This window comes from Protopterus annectens, chromosome 16.part0 (genome assembly GCF_019279795.1).
Source record: "Protopterus annectens isolate FY-2018-M chromosome 16.part0, PAN1.0, whole genome shotgun sequence".
Classification (NCBI taxonomy): domain Eukaryota; kingdom Metazoa; phylum Chordata; order Ceratodontiformes; family Protopteridae; genus Protopterus; species Protopterus annectens.
Genome location: NC_056750.1, coordinates 79002822 through 79024304, shown reverse-complemented (window position 1 = coordinate 79024304; position 21483 = coordinate 79002822). Strand labels below are relative to the sequence as shown.

Here is a 21483-nt window from a genome sequence, read left to right as displayed (position 1 = left end):
TCAGGAAGGTGTATTCATGTATGCATGGTCTTAAAAATGTCCAAGGGGCCTATGAGTTGAAAAACAGCCCAAAGACATACTTTATCCACCATTGACCAGAAGCATTTTCTTTGAATGTGAGTTTCAATGAAACTGAGTTTCAAGGGCAGAGAAGGTTTAATGCTAAGTCTGTTTTCAATGTGAGGCTGTATTGCTTTGTTTAGTAAATGTCTATCAGTGTTAGTGCTATAAAGTTTGAAATAAGTTTTAAATTAAATCCAAATACAGTAGGTTCATAGATTAGTACAGTACTAGGCTAACTGCCGTTTTGGGCCATTTTTAAGCCTAGCCAATTACTCATTGTGAGGATCAAACCCTGCACCTTGTGTCTGTAAGGTAAACACTTTAACCATGATGCCATACAGTACAGGTTATTTTGTGAAAAGGTAAATACATAGTGAATGAGTGGCAGACGCACGCTTTGATGATGTGTCATCTACAGGACGTGATTGATCGGTGGAGCAGAGGAGTTGGGGCTGCCTACATGGGCATACAATACTGTATTCAGTAATGTTATTTTTGTTACAGGTATTTTTTGTGTGTGAATATGTCATCTACAAGAAAAAGGAACCGCAATGTTTTACCTATTGAAACAAAAATTCAGATTATCACTAGCCTAGAAAAGGGTGAAACTGGATCATCTATTGCGAAGATTTTCAATGTTGGGAAGGCTACAATCTCTGATATTAAAAGTAAAGAAGATATAATTTTGAAGTTTGCATCAAATTTGGACAGTGAACATGGGTCAAAAAGAAGAAAAGCCATGAAAAACCCGAAAGACAAAAAAATTAGAAGAGGCTATGTATTTGTGGTTTGTGTAAAGAATAAACAAAGGGGAAGCTATCTGGTCCACTACTGTGTGAAAAAGCACTTGAGTTAAACAAAAAGCTTGATGGTCCATCCGATTTTAAGGCTAGCGGAGGCTGGTTAAAGAACTTTAAATCTCGTCATGGCATACGAGAATTAGAGGTTCCAGGGGAATCTTTATCTGGTGATACGCCTGCCGCTCAAAAATTTAAAGAAACATTCTTGGCCCTTTTGGGAAAAGAAGGCTATTCACCTGATGATGTGTATAATGCTGATGAAACTGGTTTATACTGGAAATCATTGCCCCATAAATCACTTGCATCTAATCGAGAAACAGCGGCTCCTGATTTTAAAGTCAGCAAAGAGCGAGTAACAGTTATGGCAACTGCAAATGCCAATGGCAGCCATCTCTTACCCCCACTAATGATTGGCAAAGCCAAAAATCCCCGATGTTTCAAAAATGTGACATGTCTCCCACTGTGCTACAGAGCACAGAAGAGTGCTTGGATGAATTGTGAAATATTTCTTGATTGGTATACAAATGAGTTCATCTCAAATGTAAAGAAGTTCAGACAGAAAGAAAAGAAAACTGGAAAAGTACTTCTTCTGCTGGATAATGCACCATCACGTCCAGGAGTGGAGAAATTGAATGCAGTTGATGAAAATTTTGACGTGATTTTTTTGCCTCCAAATGTAACAACATTGATTCAACCAATGGATCAAGGTGTTAAAGAAAAGCTTAAAAAGTTGTATAAGAAGCAAGTCCTACGTTGTTTATTATTGGCAGAAGATGAGGAAAGTGTGGTGGCCTTTTCAAAAAGACTTAATCTTAAAGATCGTTGTTATATGGTGGCTGATGCTTGGAACACATTCTCACAAGATAATATTAAAAAGCCTTGGAATAGACTGCTGGGTGAAAGAGGAGAAACTGAGACAACTGATGTGGATGCCAGTGAGGACCTAAATGAAATTGTTGACATGTTTCAGGCAATCCCAGGATTTTCCAGCTATGACAAAGATGATGCACAAATGTGGTTAGAAAACGACAACGATCCTGGCTTTCAAATTTTGAATGATGATGAAATTGTGTCATTCATGCAAGAAGAAGAAAAGGCAGTAACCGACGATGAAGAAGCTGAATGTGAGGATGGTGAAGAAAGCAGAAAAAGTGGACCAAGTCATGAAGAGGCTTTTACAGCATTGAAAACTGCAATGTCCAGGTACGAGCAACAAGAGGAAAGCTGTCCTACTCACCTTCTGCTGTTGAAGAGAATGTGTGATTTAACTGCCAAGAAAACACTGTCGAATTTAATTCAAAAACCAATTCATGATTATTTTTTGTAGTGAATTATATGTAGCTGTGTCCTGTTTGGTATCTCTTATGTTGTAATCTGGCAAATATTTTACTACAATAATATACTTTACCATTTTGTACTTAAAGTAAATGTTTTATGTTCTTGTTTAATGTTCATAAAAAAAATTTTAAAAGTTTTTTATCTGTTTCAATTATATGTTTGATTATCTGAACAGTTTGATAAATAAATATTTTACTACAATAATATAAGTACTGTTTTGTGTTTACAGTAAATTTGTTTTATTTTTCTTGTTTAATGTTCATCAGAGGCAGGTTTAGAGGTTTTCATCCGGTTCAGTTACATGTTTGGTTATCCGAGCTACCGTAGGTCCCAATTAGTTCGGATAATCGACTCTGCAGGACTTTAAGTTTCATTGAAAACTCCTTTTTATACAACGATGCAGGTTCATCCATTTCAACTCATCAATGTGGTTTCAGCATTTTTGTTTTATAGCTATACATCCATTTGTCTAGGATTGAGTGCCTTGAGACGACTCCATCCTGAAACCAATTAACTACCAAATGTCTGAGTTGGTAGTTGGGGAGGTGGGTGATAAATTTAGTGTGACTAGCAGAACTGATAGTTTCGGTCTGGTCTGTGAAGACTGTCCACCTGTGGTTGCCAAAGTCAATGTTATGATAGTAACTGTCTGTAGGGAAAACAGTACAGAGATGGCACTGTCACCCTTTCAGAATCTGTTTTGATTGGGGAATAACAGGTTGTGACCATTAAAGTGTTTAGTCACCTGAGTAAAGATGGCTTTCACTAGTGGTTCTGAAATAGGAGATAGAGAATGGAGACTGGACACTTTTAGTCTGGGGTGGAGGAGTTAGGCACATTGGTAATGATGCCAAAGATGTGAATGTTATTGATACTTAACAGTACAGTTTTTGACATGTACCTATGGAGCTGTCTTTTCTTCAGGGGCAGGTAGATGGGACATGCGGATTTGTGACTCTGCTCTCTGATGTTTTTTAATGTAAAGTCTATCAGGAACAAGTTTGTTATTAAATTTGACTTGCTTCTTAACATCAATCTATCACTATTAGTTCTGCAGCATTACAGATTTGATAAGTCCAGTAGTGGGTTAACTTCCTTTGTCCTATCATCATTGTGCTGAACGAGGTCACAGCTGGGACTGACAACTCCACTAAATATATCATGACAGCAGATCAAACTGTCTATATCACCTTTTCGACTATCCAACAGGTAGTGCAAGAATGTTCTTTCAGGAGTTTACTGATTCATTGTTTTAGTATTTCATTTGTGCTGATGTTGCCCAGATAGTTAATTTTAGATAGCTTCAAAATCTGGGTGGATAAGAAGTCAGAATACTTGTGTATTATGAAAGGATACAAGTTTGCTCAAACTGTTACCACTGTTACCCATACATGTACATGATTGCACCTGGTGTTCCAGGTGATTGGTGAGATCAAAGTTTTGGCAGTAGAGCCTGTCACGTGACATGGTCTGTCCATACACTTAGTCATCTTTTTGGAAGATCTACCCTGGGTACTACATCAGGCCAGAGTGCAATGTATATAGAAATCTGAGTCGTGCTTCCTCTGATTTGTGTATTTCCACACTCCTTCATAATTGCAGGAGTTCAATGCTCTGGACATTAAATAGCCTGTTGAGGTGCAGAATAAGCCGTTGACAGCATGACTCAAAATAATCTCCATTCTGTCCATGTGTGACCATATGTAGCATGGTATGATCCTGCATTATGTACATTAAGAAGGACAGGGTGAAAACAAGCTTCTGCTAGATGAACATTATTCTATCAGTTAGGCCAAAGTTATCTGGGAGACGTCATTATTTTTGTCATTGGAAATCCTAATAGTGATGAACCCAACCAGCAGTGTCTTATGGGTGTACTGATTGAACTTACCGCTCTTTCCCCTTAGAGATTTCTTTCAGTGGATGAATGTGAACTCAATGCTCTGTACTTCACTGCTAAGCTTGTCTCCATCAGGTTTATTGTTGGTTTGGGGGTGTTCATACAGGATTTCAGTGGCCCAGATGAGTGCTCTCCTGGTTATTGGCTACAGTTTAATATTCCTAATTAAGATGAGTTCATCACTCTCATTTCCAGAATATGTTTAACCACCTATGGACGGGACCCTTATCCTACCAATCTTATAACACCATGCCTGAAGGTATTGGACCCAGTCTCTTACCATATCTCTAAACTGTCTCTTGTGAAAGGAGTTTTTCTATCACTGTTAATGGAACGTTAGTTTACTTCTATTCTTAAGAAGGCTTATTTTTTAATAATCTGGATAATTACAGTCTCAAGCCTACCACTTTTTGGTAAGGTTAATGAGATGGCAGTATTTTTGCAACTGCATTATTTGAGTGCTAATTAAATACATGATCCATTCTATTCTGGGTTTTCATCCAGACATAGGTTCATAGGCTTATAGGTTCATAGGTGTGTACTAGGCTAATGGCCCTGGAGCCTTTGCAAGCCTAGCCCATAGGATTACCCTGGCATCATACCACCCGACCTTAGTTCCCAGTGCCTCTGTCGAGTAGAGCCACTGGAGTGATCCCTGGGGTGAATTTTCTATTTCCCATCCACTCATCAAAATTTCTCTTGAAGAGAGCCAGTGAGGTGCTCTGTTCGACATGTATGAGAAGTCTATTCCATAGCATGGGCAATCTCTTGGTTATAAACCTGTCCCTTCAACTGTTCTGCTAATTGTGGTAATGAGGTTGAGGTCTCTGGAGCATGTGGTGTGGAGGGATTGGGATTTCTTTAGATGTAGCATTTCTAACAGAGCTGGGTCAGACATGGCTTTGTAAGTCAAGCAGAGATTGCTTCTAAGTAGGCGATATGAGACAGAAAATAGTTGCAGTTTTTTAAGTCTGTCCATATAGGACAAGTGTTTAAGGCCTAGGATCCTCTTTGTGGGGTACTTTGGTGGCCTCTCCAGTTGTTGCAGGTGTCTAGTGAGGTACATGCTAAATGGGGCATTGTACTTGATGATTGGCCTAATGAGGAAAGAGTAGAGGGAGACAATGATGTCTTTCTTCCTGGATGCAAAACCCTTAATAATGAGATGTGCCACATAGAAGGACTTTCTGACCACAATGGCAATGTGGTGGTCAAAAGAGAGGTTGCTGTCAACCTGTGTTCTCAGATCTCTTATAACACCTTCTGTGTTCAGTGGACTACCACTGATGTGGTAATTCATGGGAACTAAGTTTTTCCTAAAGAGGATGATGACACATTTTTTGGCATTGAGCTTAAGGCCATGGTTCTGACACCAGTTGTTGGTCTCATTGAGGCCTTTCTGTAGGATATCAACATCACTTGGGGAGTTAATAATATCTCTCAACTTGCAATCGTCTGGAACTTTGTCAGCCAGAGTCTCTTTGTGTCGGCCTGGACTGCAGAGAAGTAGATACCAAACAGGAGATGACCCAGGACCAAACCCTGTGGGACTCCACTCATGACTGGTAAGCAGTCTGACTTGGAGTCAGCTACTTTCACAGTGTGGGCTCTATCTGTGAGCTAGTTTGCAACCCACCTAGTGATATAGGGGTTGATGCCTAGCTTAGTGAGTTTTTCTATGATTCCTGAGTGGGGAATGGTATCAAAGGCCTTCGCCAGATCAAGGTAGGCTGTATGAGCCACCTTGCCTTCATCCACAGCTCTGGTGACTGACTCAAAGAAGTCAACCAGGTTGAGCAGGCATGATCTACCCTTCGCAAAACCAAACTGTGTGGGATACAGAGTTTGGAGATTCCCTATATTCTTGTTTATTAGGTCCATGATGATGCATTCCATAGCTTTGCATATTAGACTCATCAGGCTAATGGGACGATAGTTCCCAAGGTCTGTAGTCACTCCTCCTTTGTGGAAAGAGATGACTGTAGCAGTGCACCATTCAGGAGGGACAAAGCCTGAGGTGAGGCTGTGATTGAACAGGGCACATAGATGTGGTGCCAGTTCACTTTGTAGTTCATGTAGAACCCATCCAGGGATATTGTCGGGTCCCATGGAAGCTGTATTCTTGGTCTTGTACAATAGGTTCATAGGTTGGTACTAGGCTATTGGCCCTAGGGACTATACAAGTCTAGCCATAACAATTCCCTGGCTATTTCTTGCCACAGTATTTACTTTCCTGGACCCCTGTCTAGCAGGGCGACTGACGTGATCCCTGGGGTGAATTTCCTTTCTCCCATCCAATCGTCAAGGTTCCTTTTGAAGAGGGCCAAAGAGGTGCTCTGCTTGACATGTATGGGCAATCTATTCCAGAGTCTGGGGAGTCTCTGGGTCAGGAACCTATCATCCCTCCAGCATGTTTTGTTTATTGTGATGACATGGTTTAGATCCCTGGAGCATGTGGCTCTGAGGGATTGGGATTTCTTTAAGTGTAGCATGTCCAACAGCTCTGGGTTTGATATGGCCTTGTATGTTAAGCAGAGATCGCCCCTGAGTAGACAATATGCGACAGAGTATAGCTGGAGTTTTTTAAGGTGGTCAGTGTAGGGCATCTGCTTTAGACCTGTGATTCTTTTAGTGAGGTATTTCTGTGGCCTTTCCAGTTGTTGCAGATGTCTTGAGAGGTACATATCAAATGGGGCATTGTATTCTATAATAGGTCTAATGAGGGATGAGTACAGTGGGATAATGACCTCCTTTTTTCTGGATGAAAAGCCCTTAGTGATGAGGTGTGCCACATAGAAGGATTTCCTGACTGTTGTGGCGATGTGGTTATCGAAGGTGAGACTACTATCCACCTTTGTTCCTAAGTCTCTTATCACACTTTTGGTGTTTAGTGTACTGCCACCTATGTGGTAATTCATGGGTACATGTTTTTTCCCAAAGGGGATAACTATACATTTCTTGGCATTGAGCTTGAGCCAATGGCTCTGGCACCAAGCATCTGTTTCTGTAATGCCCTTTTGTAGAGTATCCACATAATTTGGGGATTTAATAATGGCTCCCAGTTTGCAGCTTTAACCTGTGCTGCAGCAATTCTGGGTGTCTGGCATTCCTCTGGTATTGTGATCGGTCCTTTGGGGGGGTAAAGTTGGCACTGAATCTGTCGGCCAGTATATTGGCAATATCTGTTGGCTCGGTATAGGAGGTACCATTGTGCAGTAGCTCAGAGCAAATCTGGGTACTGCCATGGAGATTCTTTACATAACTATAGAAGGCCTTGTAGTTGTCTGTACTACCTGCTGCAAATCTGTTTTCATAGCTAGCTTTAGAGGATTTGATGAGGGATCTCATCTTTTAGTTGAGGCTGATAAGGGAGTTTTTCCAGTCTTGGGGCTTCACCTTATTCAGCATCAGTTCCCTCCTCCTGTTGTAAAGTTTGTTTATGCCAGGGGACCACCAGATTGTCTTCCTTTTTTGGAGGAGAGCGTCTTCATCTATTGGGTATGGTGAGATCCATGCATTTGTGTATGTGTTCGTATGGGACATTAGTGTGTGATTTGACGGTCTCATGAGCCACCTCTGTTTTTAGGAGCCCAGAATTAGCTTTGGAGAAGTTTTTTATGGTGGTTACCTTTGCGGGGGGGGGGGTGGATTGCCAAGATGATTAGTTTGTGGTCAGATCTGACCAGGGAGGAGTTGACTATTGGTGTAGAGCAACAGTCACCCATGTTAGTAATGACCAGGTCAAGGATGTTGCTACCTCTAGTGGGGGTAAGAACAAGCTGGTCCAGGGCATTGGAGTTAATAAATTCCAGGAAACGTTGGGCAAGTGTATTGGCACATGAGTAGTTTTCCCAGTTAATGGAGGGGTAGTTGAAGTCGCCCAGTATGAGAGTGTTAGGTTGGACCCTAATATTCTCCAGGGTGCTTAGGAACGTGGAGTGTAAGTCTTGGGACATGGTTGGGGACCTATAGCAGGCTACGACCTGAATCGCTGTCTTACCCAGTGTTAGCTGCACCTGAAGTATCTCTGATGCATTATGTTGGGCTACCAGTCTGGAGGTGTGCACATCCTTTATGAATATGGAAACACCACCACCTTTGGAGCTTTGGTCCAAGTTCTGGGGCCAAAAAGTGTGGAATGAGTTATAGCCTGGTAGTGCAGGGGTGCTTTCTGCTGCCTTGAACCAGCTCTCTGTTACAGCACAAATGTTGATGTTCTCCATTTTAAGGAGTGCTTTGAGTGAGTGCATTTTGAGATTTAGACTTCTAGGCTTGAGCAGCATGACCCTCAAATTGCATTTGTTTGTAACTGTTTTGGTGGTAATTTGGCCTTTGGAACACCACCTAAAAAAAGACACTATAGGGGTGGTAAGAACCTTGGTCAATATCCGGAAGTTCAGTGGTGACAGATGGAGGGCATCTCTGGCAAAGCATTGAGGTCTGTCAATCATGTCATCCCAGGCAGACAGATACTGGATCCCCTTAGAATCTGTTATCTCAGGCAGACAGATACTGGATCCCCTTAGAATGACACCAGAAACTTAGCCAATTGTTGAAATCAATAATTTTCTGCTTGTACTGTGGTATCATTCTGGGTGATGGTAGGAGGCTGCTCAGGGCTAGGGTCATACCCTTCTGGGTTACATAATCCGAGAGCTCCTCCATGTCTCTTTTCATGTAGTCCAGGGAGGTACATCTCAGGTCATTCACACCCACATGTACAATGACAGAGTCATATTTGTACCTGTTGTTGAGGGACCTGAGTGTGTGCGTTGTGTGGCAGATCCTGGCACCTGACAGGCAGCTGACTGTTACTTTCTCCTTATTCAACCTAGTGAGTGGGACATCAGCATGCCTCGCTATTGAGCCACCTATGACTAATGTGTTGGGCATGCTGTTTTGGCTTAGGGGCTTTGGTTGAGTGGCACACTGTTTAGGAGAGTTATGTGTCTCACGATTAGTGTTGTGTTGTGGTGGATGAGTGCATTTCTGCCTTGGAGGTCTCTGCTGTTTGGGTAAATGTTTATTGACAGCCTCCGCAAAGGTGGGTGTGTGGTTTGTGTTTTTATGTGAAGGCAGTGCTGGTGTGTGTTCTGGAGGGCTATGTTTTCCATGTGGTGTGGTTCAAGTGTTGAACTTCTCCTCTTGACAAGCTATTCCAGTCTTGGCTGGAGAGTGCGTGGCTTCCAATTTGGATATATAAGTGTATCTCTCGCACGTCTGAGTGTTGGGAGGTAAGAGGAGAGGGTTGTCAGTATACATGACGCAGTTGCTACATTGCCTCAGGATGCCCAAGTTCACCAGGTTAATAGGAAAAAGCATAGGGAACTGACCTTTAGACATGCCTGGAGGGGTGGGCATTAATAATAAGTAGTGGAGCTGTTTCCTTTTAGAACATTTAGTGCTGGTAGCACTTTTATGTACTACAATAATTGCTACAAGAAGTCTGGTAAAGTGCTAGACTAATAAGCTAGTAAAAGTGCAGGAGAGGAGAGAACTAGCAGATCTAAGGGAAAAATTAAAGAGCAGACTTTTTGGCAATTTGCAGAAGCTTACAAACAGTCCTGGATACAGCAAACCTGTATCTGGACTAGACTAGTTTCAGGAAAGGCAGGAAACAAGTGCAAATGTGGGCTTTTAAACCTAAAAGTTGAAAGAGATGGACAAAAGCTACCTAAAAGGCCAACAAACTATAGTTTCTGGTCCAGAAACCACTACTCTTGTAGTAGATAGGCCACTTAGTGCTTACCAATCCCACTGATAAGGTAGAAGGCTTCCCTCCAACACAGAAAGGCTTGGGAGGCTCAGAAGCTTAAAAACAGTCCTGGATACAGCAAATCTGTATCTGGACTAGACTAGTTACAGGAAAGGTGGGAAACAAGCGCAAATGCGGGCTTTTAAACCAGAAAGTTGAAAAACATAGAAAAACTGCTCAAACGGCAAATAAACTACAATTTCTGGGCCAGAAACCACTCCTCTTGTGGTAGATAGGCTACCTAGTGCTTACCACTCCCACAGATAAACTAGAAGGCTTCCCTCCAACACAGAAAGGCTTGGGGGGTTCAGAAGCTTGCAAATTGTCCTACACAGAGACTGCTCTTAGGTTGTTTAATTATCGCTGTGTGGGTAGAGATCACTGTTATTTTGTCTTAGTCCTCATAGATCCTTCTTCAGCATTTGACATGGCAGACCATGAGATTATGGATTCTTATCTGAGTGCTAATAAAAATGTGACCCATTCCATTGTCCCAGACATACCAGAAAGACAGCTCTTGCGAGGTTGTTTAATGATCTGTTGTTGACTACAGATCAGTTTTATTATTTCATCTTGGTCCTCTTAGTCCTCTTAGATACTTTTTCAGCATTTGACATGGTGGTCTATGAAATTCTGCTGGACAGGTCGAGCCATTATTACAGTATCTTAGGGGTAGTACAGCAGTGCTTTGCATGATTTCTGACAGGTCGAGCCATTATTACAGTATCTTAGGGGTAGTACAGCAGTGCTTTGCATGATTTCTGACAGGTCGAGCCATTATTACAGTATCTTAGGGGTAGTACAGCAGTGCTTTGCATGATTTCTGACAGGTCGAGCCATTATTACAGTATCTTAGGGGTAGTGCAGCAGTGGTTTGCATGATTTCTGACAGGTCGAGCCATTATTACAGTATCTTAGGGGTAGTACAGCAGTGCTTTGCATGATTTCTGACAGGTCGAGCCATTATTACAGTATCTTAGGGGTAGTACAGCAGTGCTTTGCATGATTTCTGACAGGTCGAGCCATTATTACAGTATCTTAGGGGTAGTACAGTAGTGGTTTGCATGATTTCTTTCACTCTGTACTCACAGAGTTGGGACTGCAGTTAATATATCCTCTCCTTTTACTCTAACGTATGGAGTGCCACAGGTCAGTTCTAGGCCTACCACCACATGTCAGTTCCAGGCCTACTGCCACAGGCCAGTTCTAGGCCCAGTGCCACAAGTCAGTTCTAGGCCCACCACCACAGGTCAGTTCTAGGCCCACTGCCACAGGTCAGTTCTAGACCCAATACCAGAAGTCAGTTCTAGGCCCAATGCCACAAGTCAGTTCTAGGCCCACCACCACAGGTCAATTCTAAGCCCACTGGCATAGATCAGTTCTAGGCCCACTGCCACAAGTCAGTTCTAGGCCCACTGTTGTTCACTTGGGCATGTTCCCACTTGGAGGTCTCACTGAAGGAGAAAGTTAAACTACCATTGCTGTGCTGATGATAGAGAGCTGTAGCTCTTCATCCCTCAAGTCTGCCTTAAACAAATTTGCTTCATACTTGCCCTGCATTCAGAATTGGATGGTTGGTAAGTGGTTAAAACTCACCATTCATAATTCTGCTTCTGTTTTGTCCCTGAATGTTATCTACAGCGTAGGCAAACTGAAATTCATGTTGAGGTTGTGAAATTTAGGGTAATATTTGACAATCATCTCACCCTTAGGGGCCAGATGCCTACTGTTGTCAAGGCATACTGTTATCATCTGAAAAATATCACCTTCATTCAACACCTTATCCCTTCACAGAGTTACTTGAGTAGTTCACCTTATCCCTTTACAGATTTACCTGCAGTGGTGTACCTTACCCCTTCACAAATTTACCTGCAGTGGTGCACTTAATCCCATTACAGATTTACATGCAGTGGTGCACCTTGTCCCTTCACAGATTTACCTGCAGTGGTGTACCTTATCTCTTTTCAGACTTACCTGCAGTGGTGCAGTTTATCCCTTCACAGATATACCTGCAGTACTACACCTTATCTATTCACAGATTTACCTGCAGTGGTGTACCTTATGGATCTATATTAGTTCGCTGAAAGTTATTTTCAGCAAACAACTCCTTGTCAACACATATTCAACAAAAAAACATTTCTGTGATTCTTTGAATTTTCCAAAGGCAATGAAACAATTGCTCCACAGCAGAACAGAACCCACAACTAATTAAATCAAACCAACCCAAGTGGGGGGCTTCACACCCTACACCTCCCAACTATATATACCAACACCAAGATAACACTACAGTGGGGAAAAATGCAAAGTTGAGTTATTGGCTAACTACTTCACTGCCCTTGGAAAATTCAGTGACTCGCAGAAGTGATTTTTGTTGAATATGTGTAGACGAAAAGATGTTCACTGAAAATAACTTTCAGCAAACTGATACAGACCAGTACCTTATCCTTTTACAGATTTACCTGCAGTGGTGCACCTCATCCCTTCACAGAGTTACCTGTAATGGTGCACCTTATCCCTTCACAGATTTACCTGCAATAGTGTACCTTATCCCTTCACATATTTGCCTGCAGTAATACACCTTACATCTTCACAGATTTACCTGCAGTAGTGTATACCTTTGGTCTTCTCGGCTGGACTGGCATAGTGCCCTATACCTGGGAGTACTGGCCTCTAACTTGACCATCTGCAAAACTGATTAAAAATTCTGTCAACAGGCTACCTACTGGGGTATCTTGATGCCACCATATTAAACCACTGCTACAAAATCTGCCCTGGCTACTATTTTAGTCAGCTATAACTAATAAAACTCTAGTCTTCATTTATGCTACCCTACATAATTTGGGGCCCTGCTCCTTAGGGTACTACTTAACTGGTAACAACTAGCTCATACGTTGCATTTTTTCACTCTTGGACTTATGGAAGTTCTAAGGTTTCAGCTGCATTCATCTGGTGAGAGGTATTTTGCATTCTAGGGTCTTGTTCTTTGAAACTTCTAGCTTGGATGGTTGACATTGGTATTGACTTTATATAGTTTTAAGAGATCATTGAGCTATGCTGGAAGACAATGATCCCCCCCCAATGACATTGTAGCTGTCTAATACAGAAAAAATAGTGGACAGAAGAGAACCTATGTTGATGTTCATGGGAAGGGGGTTGTTATCTTTTAGGTGGGAGCCTGTGTGACATGATCATGCTGTTCACTTTGGGTCTTGATTTGTTTGAGATGAGACCAACAACAGCTGCGAGGGGACTGACTTTTCACTGGAGAATATTGCCATTGAGCCTTTTTCTTGGTCTGTGGCTATGGTAGGATGGTAGGGTTGATATGTGGATACAATGAATGGAGAGTTACTATTGGTTTGTTTGAGTCAGATGTTCCTGAATCCTAGAGCAGCATGTCACTAACACGTACTACAGCGCTCAAGAAAATGCATTTTTTAGGGTATACTTACCGTCATTGAGCCTTTTCGTAATGTCATGCTTCTTTTAACCTCAGTGTGTTGCAGTGTGTGAGCTGGCAGTACACTTTTTGGCATGGGTATAGAGGGAGGGTTTTCTCTCTCTTCCCTTGTAGTACGACCATTAAGTTGGTATATATAACTTAGGAAGATGTAGAGGTCCAAGCATCCCATATGGTGATGTAGGAAGGGCTTGCCCCTCTGCAAAAAAAAAACATATTTATGTGTATATATGTGTATATATATATATATATATATATATATATATATATATATATATATATATGGGTTCCCTTCAGAATTCTGAATTTCTAAAATCTCAAATTCCATATGGTCGAGACCATATGATCGAAATTTTAGAACTTCGAAATTCTGAATGGAGATTTGCATACAGAGCGGAACGGGAGATTTCTCTTTTCCTCGCTGTAGTGTGATCTTGGCGTTGGTATATTTAAGTAGCAGGGGTGTGCACTTGTGCAGGGGGGCTTACCCACCTGCATAAACATTGAGAAAGGTGTTTTTTTTTTTTTTTTTTGATTTATTTCAGAATTTCAAGATTCCGAAGCATCAATCATATGGTCTCAACCATATGAAATTCGAAGTTTTGGTAATTCAACAATCAGAAGTGAATGAATATATATATAACTCTGTACCCATGAACTATCACATAGGCAGCAATCTACTTAACACCAAATGCGTGATAAGAGACCTTGTGACCCAGGTGGACAGTAGTCTCTCCTTTGATAGTAACATCGCCACAGTAGTCAGGAAGTCCTTCTATGTGGCACACCTCATCATAAAAGGGTTCTCATCCAGGAAAAAAGAGGTCATTTTTCCCCTCTACTCATCACTCATTAGACCCATTATAGAGTACAACGCCCCTTTTGGAATGTACCTCACAAGACATCTGCAGCAGCTGGAAAGGCCATAGCAGTACCTCACAAAGAGGATTACTGGCCTCAAACAAATGCCCTACACTGACCGCCTCAAAAAACTCCAGCTTTACTCTGTAGCATATCGCCTACTCCAAGGTGTTCTCTACCTAACATATAAAGCTATGTCAAACCCACAGCTGTTGGACATGCTACACCTAAAGAAATCCCACTCCCTCCAAGCTACACACTCTAGGGACTTAAACCTTGTCACCACAATAAACAGGACGTGCTGGAGGTATAGATTCCTGTGCCAGAGACTTCTTATACTCTGGAACAAGCTACCCATCTATGTCAAGCAAAGTTCTTCATTAGCACTCTTCAAGAAAAATCTTGATGAGTGGATGGGAAATAGGAAATACACCCCGGGGATCACTTCTGTGTCTCTGCTGGACAGTGGCACAGGTAAATAACTTTCTTGGGTGGCGTAAACTATGGTACCTTGCTGGCTAAGGTTACGTAGGCCCTTGGGCCGATAGCCTAGTACCTACCTATAAACCTATATATATATATATATATATATATATATATATATATATATATATATATATATATATATATATATATATATTTCTTTATTGTTTTTATTGTTTTTCAATATGATTTTTGGATTTCAACTTTCAGAAAATCATAACTCGATGTATGGTGACTTGACATTAGGTAAACCTTATTTCTTTTTTTTTTTTTTTTTTTATTAAGACCAGAAATTTTAAGATTTGATTTTTTTTTTCAAATATCTTTTTATTGGAAAAATTCTTATTAAACATAATATAAGATAAGGAATTCCACAGATACAAAGGATTAACAACCAGGAAAGAATTAACAATTCACAACTAAGCAGCTAACTAAGCACTAATAACCAACTGCTAACTACACTATATAAAACTTTGTATACTGTATACAACAAATAGTTGATTTAAGTTTATTTAGGAGCATAATAATGAAGCAACAAGACAGGAAGAGAAGAGAGAAAAAAACATATTTATGAAAACACTGGGTATACCTATGGTACATTGAAAAGATAGATATAAATATGAGTGTGAAAGCTGGAGTCAAACATAGTATTAAGTACCAATTAATGCTGAGTAAATGGTTGAGATTTGAGAGGTTTAAGCATTTGTAAAGAGAGTAAAGTTATAATGTAGTTCAGGAACAGCTGTAAGTCAACAGCCATTAAAATAATTATAAAATTATACTTAATTTATTAGTAATGAATTAAAGACTGTGGGATGATTATAAGCATGTTGCAGGAGTAGGAAGGGGAGGAGGTTAGTGAATCTGAGAACGGATGCTTAGTAGACATATGATGTTAGACCCTGGGAGTGAATGGTACCATGGACCTGAATACGGTGAGTGTTTAGAGGTCGTGATGGGAGTGAATGGTCCCATGGACCTGAATACGGCGAGTGTTTAGAGGTTGTGATGGGAGTGAATGGTACCATGGACCCGAATACATTGAGTGTTTAGAGGTCGTGATGGGAGTGAATGGTCCCATGGACCTGAATACATCGAGTGTTTAGAGGTCGTCATGGGAGTGAATGGTCCCATGGACCTGAATACATCGAGTGTTTAGAGGTCGTCATGGGAGTGAATGGTACCATGGACCTGAATATGGTGAGTGTTTAGAGGTCGTGATGGGAGTGAATGGTACCATGGAACTGAATTCACTGAATGTTTAGAGGTCGTGATGGGAGTGAATAGTACCAGGGAGCTGAATGCATTCAGTATTTAGAGGTCGCGATGGGAGTGAATGGTACCATGGAACTGAATTCATTGAATGTTTAGAGGTCATGATGGGAGTGAATGGTACCATGGAGCCAAATACGTTGAGTGTTTAGAGGTCATGAGATGGTTTCAGAATAGCTCATTCATACTGATTTGTAAGATGATGTTTTAGAATGACAAAGGTAGCACTATATAGATTTACACCAAGGATGGTAGCCATAAATAAGGTAGCTGAATGCATCATGGATGAATATAGGTAGTGTGTTTCCGAGGTAACTTGTAAGAACACAATAGAGTGTAGCATGTGTATACTTTTGGAGCTGCAGTAGGTGGGGTTTGATAATCACATGATGCAAAAACTAGATATGTAACCAAGGTAATTAAGAAGTGAGTGTGGGAGGAAGGGGATGGGTAAAACATGTGGGTCTACTGGTAAACGAAGAAAGTCATTGCGAAGGGAGGAAACGTAGGTGAATGAGAAGTATGGACCCCACAGTTTTATTCAGTCAGTGAAGTTGCCATGTGCCACTTTTTTACAGTGACAAAGTCAATAGATATGCAGTACAAATATTATGTATCTCTATAGCAATCACTTTACTTAGACTGCCAATATCTGGTACTAGATGAAACAGCCAGATGGAGGGAACAGCTGCTCGTGTATGGAATATAGGTCTTCAATACCCATATTTAGGGAGAAGATGATGCAAAAGTCTGATATCCAGACAAATAGTTCTGTGGTAAGGAGTTTGGTACTAAAGGAATTTTTCAACCACAATATGATGTAATAGGGATTGAATGCTTAGTTGAATTTAGCCCAGCAAGTAATTATGGATGCCCATCAGAGAAATCACAAGGGGATGCCCATCAGAGAAATCACAAGGGGATGCCCATCAGAGAAGTCATGAGGGATGCCCATCAGAGAAGTCACAAGGGGATGCCCATCAGAGAAATCACAAGGGGATGCCCATCAGAGAAATCACAAGGGGATGCCCATCAGAGAAATCACAAGGGGATGCCCATCAGAGAAATCACAAGGGGATGCCCTTCGGAGAACTCACAAGGGGATGTCCATCAGAGAAATCATAAGGGGATGCCCATCAGAGAAGTCACAAGGGGATGCCCATCAGAGAAATCATGAGGGGGTGCCCATCAGAGAAATCATGAGGGGAAAATTGCTATGGAAGTTACATATTTTGCAGATTCAGCATCAGTATCTTTCTAATGATACATGTCCAGCTAAAAAGCAAGCTCATTTGCTTTGTAAATGCTTAGCTGTCAGACTGACAGTCAATGACCAGTAAAGTGAGTTTAATTGCCACAGATTACAATGACTACTAAAGTGAGTTTAATTGCCACAGATTACAATGACCACTAAAGTGAGTTTATTTGCCACAGATTACAGTGATAGAGAGAGACGGCATATGCTCTGCTGTGGCATGTGTTTCTTTTCTTCTTGGTTTGTTTTACAATTCCTTGATCCCATGAGTTTCTTCTGGACCTTTATTAATGTCAGCTGTCTGTCTGTCCTCCTCCTGATGTGTACTGCTATCAGTCCTAGCTGTAGGATTTCCAGGTATCATCCTCTGTCTCCATTGCCCTTTGACCTCATTTCCTTCTCTTTCCTTCCATTCTGTCCACTGCCAATTGCTTCCTTTTCCATAATGCCCTGTAATTAGGAGTTAATGTCCTGCCTGACTCCATGGAGTGGATAGATGATGTCCTCCCTGTCTCTAATGTGCGGATGTATGATGTCCTTACTGTGATCTAGGTGAATGAGATTCAATTAGCAGCCACAGCACTAGAGGAGTCAGGTGGGTGGGAGAGTCCTGTAATTAGGAGTTAATGTCCTACCTGTCTCCATGGTGTGGATGGATGATGTCCTACCTGTCCCCATGGTGTGGATGGATGATGTCCTACCTGTCTCCATGGTGCGGATGGATGATGTCCTTACTGTGATCCAAGTGAATGAGATTTGATTAGCGGCCACAGCACTGGAGGAGCCAGGTGGTGTGGTAGAGGAGTGATGGGGCTGCCCACTCATCTAAGGTGGGAGAGGAGTGATAGAGACTGCCTCCCTCATCTAGGGTGGAAGAGGAGTGATGGGGGCTGCTGCCCTCATCTAGGATGCGAGAGGAATGATGGGGCACCCCCCTTGTCTCTTGCAGGAAGTGGAGACGATAGCAGGTGCTCATGGTGCACACATGGAAATGCATTTTCTCTGGTGGAGAACAAGGAGGGGGTTGATGGTCAACAGGCAGCTGGGACAAAACCTGAAAAAAAAGAGTTAATACTCTATGGGCATGGTCTTCTATCCCTCTGTTTTTTATATCCGCTCTCTGCATGTATCTCTTGGTATCTCATCTAATCATGACTAAGTTAATCATATTAGTTTATTTCTAGCTTGAGCAAAGATATAATCTCAGGTATCTTTTCTGGTAAGTGCCCCACCACTCCCCCCTTCCTTCTTTCTTTTGTTAAATGCCCCACCACTTCCCCCTTCCTTCCTTCCTTCTTTTGTTAAATGGCCCACCACTTCCCCCTTCCTTCCTTCCTTCCTTCTTTTGTTAAATGCTCCACCACTCCCCCTTCCTTCCTTCTTTTGTTAAATGGCCCACCACTGCCCCTTCCTTACTTCTTTTGTTAAATGTCCCACCCCCCCCTTCCTTCCTTCTTGTGTTAAATGGCCCACCACTCGCCTTTCCTTCGTTCTTTTGTTAAATGTCCCACCACTCCCCCCTTCCTTCTTTCTTTTGTTAAATGCCCCACCACTTCCCCCTTCCTTCCTTCCTTCTTTTGTTAAATGGCCCACCACTCCCCCTTCCTTCCTTCTTTTGTTAAATGTCCCACCACTACCCCTTCCTTCCTTCTTTTGTTAAATACCCCACCACTCCCCCTTCCTTCCTTCTTTTGTTAAATGCCCCACCACTCCCCCCTTCCTTCCTCCTTTTGTTAAATGCCCCCCCACTCCCCCTTCCTTCCTTCTTTTGTTAAATGCCCCACCACTCCCCCTTCCTTCCTTCTTTTGTTAAATGTCCCACCACTCCCCCTTCCTTCCTTCTTTTGTTAAATGCCCCACCACTTCCCCCTTCCTTCCTTCCTTCTTTTGTTAAATACCCCACCACTCCCCCTTCCTTCCTTCTTTTGTTAAATGCCCCACCACTTTCCCCTTCCTTCCTTCTTTAATTCTATTTGCCATGTACTTCTGAAACTTCTACCAGTTTTGTTGAGAGGGTCTTGGACATTAAGGTGTTTTAAATATGATTTAATTTCACATTTATTTGGACTTGCTTTGAATTATCTGGGCTTTTGTCATTATCACATTTTTAGCATTGCAGCTAACCTTCATCTAATCATTACTGCCTATTTTATTAATGTTTAGTTTGTGTTTTATGTCTATTTATAAGAAATGCTGTAATGTTTTTATTTATTTGCAGTTAGCCTGTTTCTGTAATATTCTTAGCTTCAAGAACTGAAATAAATTTGATTTGAAGGTGAAGTAATAGTGTTGTCCTAGTTTCCATGCATTTGTTCTTTTGTTGAGTTTAGTGTTACAGTGATAGTCCCTCCCAAAAATCTCAAGGAGTCTCCTCATATTTCTTGCTTCTATAAAAAAAATCCTCCCATGAAAACCTTGTCTATTTTCATTTCTCCAATATATTTACCCTAACCTCCAAATTCTCTCACACTTTTTTCTCTCCCAGTCACTCAGTGTCCATGTCAGGTATACATTTATTCCTTTACCTTCATCTGCAGTCACTTGCTAAATATTACATGTGGTTATTTCCTCTTGCCCCATCCAGCATGCTCTGCTTTAACTATCAGGTGTTCCTAGTCACAGGTTTCTCTGTTTATCTAACCTTCCATTTTGTGTCTTGTAACAAAGGCATGCCATTGCTTTTCCCATGTCATTTACCTTGCCATTGCCTTTAATTGTGCAGGTGGGCAGGGGTTCTGCCTATATTCCACATAGTTACCTTGTCATTTACCTTGCCATTGCCTTTAATTGTGTAGGTGGGCAGGGGTTCTGCCTATATTCCACATAGTTACCTTGTCATTTACCTTGCCATTGCCTTTAATTGTGTAGGTGGGCAGGGGTTCTGCCTATATTCCACATAGTTACCTTGTCATTTACCTTGACATTGCCTTTAATTGTGTAGGTGGGCAGGGGTTCTGCCTATATTCCACATAGTTACCTTGTCATTTACCTTGCCATTGCCTTTAATTGTGTAGGTGGGCAGGGGTTCTGCCTATATTCCACATAGTTACCTTGTCATTTACCTTGACAATCCCTTTAATTGTGTAGGTGGGCAGGGGTTCTGCCTATATTCCACATAGTTACCTTGTCATTTACCTTGCCATTGCCTTTAATTGTGTAGGTGGGCAGGGGTTCTGCCTATATTCCACATAGTTACCTTGTCATTTACCTTGACAATCCCTTTAATTGTGTAGGTGGGCAGGGGTTCTGCCTATATTCCACATAGTTACCTTGTCATTTACCTTGACAATCCCTTTAATTGTGTAGGTGGGCAGGGTTCTGCCTATATTCCACATAGTTACCTTGTCATTTACCTTGACAATCCCTTTAATTGTGTAGGTGGGCAGGGGTTCTGCCTATATTCCACATAGTTACCTTGTCATTTACCTTGACATTCCCTTTAATTGTGTAGGTGGGCAGGGGTTCTGCCTATATTCCACATAGTTACCTTGTCATTTACCTTGACAATCCCTTTAATTGTGTAGGTGGGCAGGGGTTCTGCCTATATTCCACATAGTTACCTTGTCATTTACCTTGACATTGCCTTTAATTGTGTAGGTGGGCAGGGGTTCTGCCTATATTCCACATAGTTACCTTGTCATTTACCTTGACAATCCCTTTAATTGTGTAGGTGGGCAGGGGTTCTGCCTATATTCCACATAGTTACCTTGTCATTTACCTTGACAATCCCTTTAATTGTGTAGGTGGGCAGGGGTTCTGCCTATATTCCACATAGTTACCTTGTCATTTACCTTGACATTCCCTTTAATTGTGTAGGTGGGCAGGGGTTCTGCCTATATTCCACATAGTTACCTTGTCATTTACCTTGACAATCCCTTTAATTGTGTAGGTGGGCAGGGGTTCTGCCTATATTCCACATAGTTACCTTGTCATTTACCTTGACAATCCCTTTAATTGTGTAGGTGGGCAGGGGTTCTGCCTATATTCCACATAGTTACCTTGTCATTTACCTTGACATTGCCTTTAATTGTGTAGGTGGGCAGGGTTCTGCCTATATTCCACATAGTTACCTTGTCATTTACCTTGACATTCCCTTTAATTGTGTAGGTGGGCAGGGGTTCTGCCTATATTCCACATAGTTACCTTGTCATTTACCTTGACAATCCCTTTAATTGTGTAGGTGGGCAGGGTTCTGCCTATATTCCACATAGTTACCTTGTCATTTACCTTGACAATCCCTTTAATTGTGTAGGTGGGCAGGGGTTCTGCCTATATTCCACATAGTTACCTTGTCAT

At 41.6% G+C, this 21483-nt stretch overlaps 2 protein-coding genes across 2 annotated transcripts in view; both read left to right on the top strand.

The window, feature by feature from the left end:
- Nucleotides 1–2190, top strand: part of LOC122790517 (jerky protein homolog-like) — a 67127-nt gene extending 64937 nt beyond the window's left edge. Inside the window, exons 2-3 of the mRNA XM_044058068.1 lie at nucleotides 568–850; nucleotides 952–2190. Of these exons, the coding sequence (XP_043914003.1) occupies nucleotides 568–850; nucleotides 952–2190 (1522 nt within the window). The remainder of the gene's footprint in view (nucleotides 1–567; nucleotides 851–951) is intronic.
- The window catches only part of LOC122790957 (ubiquitin-conjugating enzyme E2Q-like protein 1), a 267038-nt gene that overhangs the window by 46186 nt on the left and 199369 nt on the right, over nucleotides 1–21483 (top strand). The window lies entirely within an intron of this gene.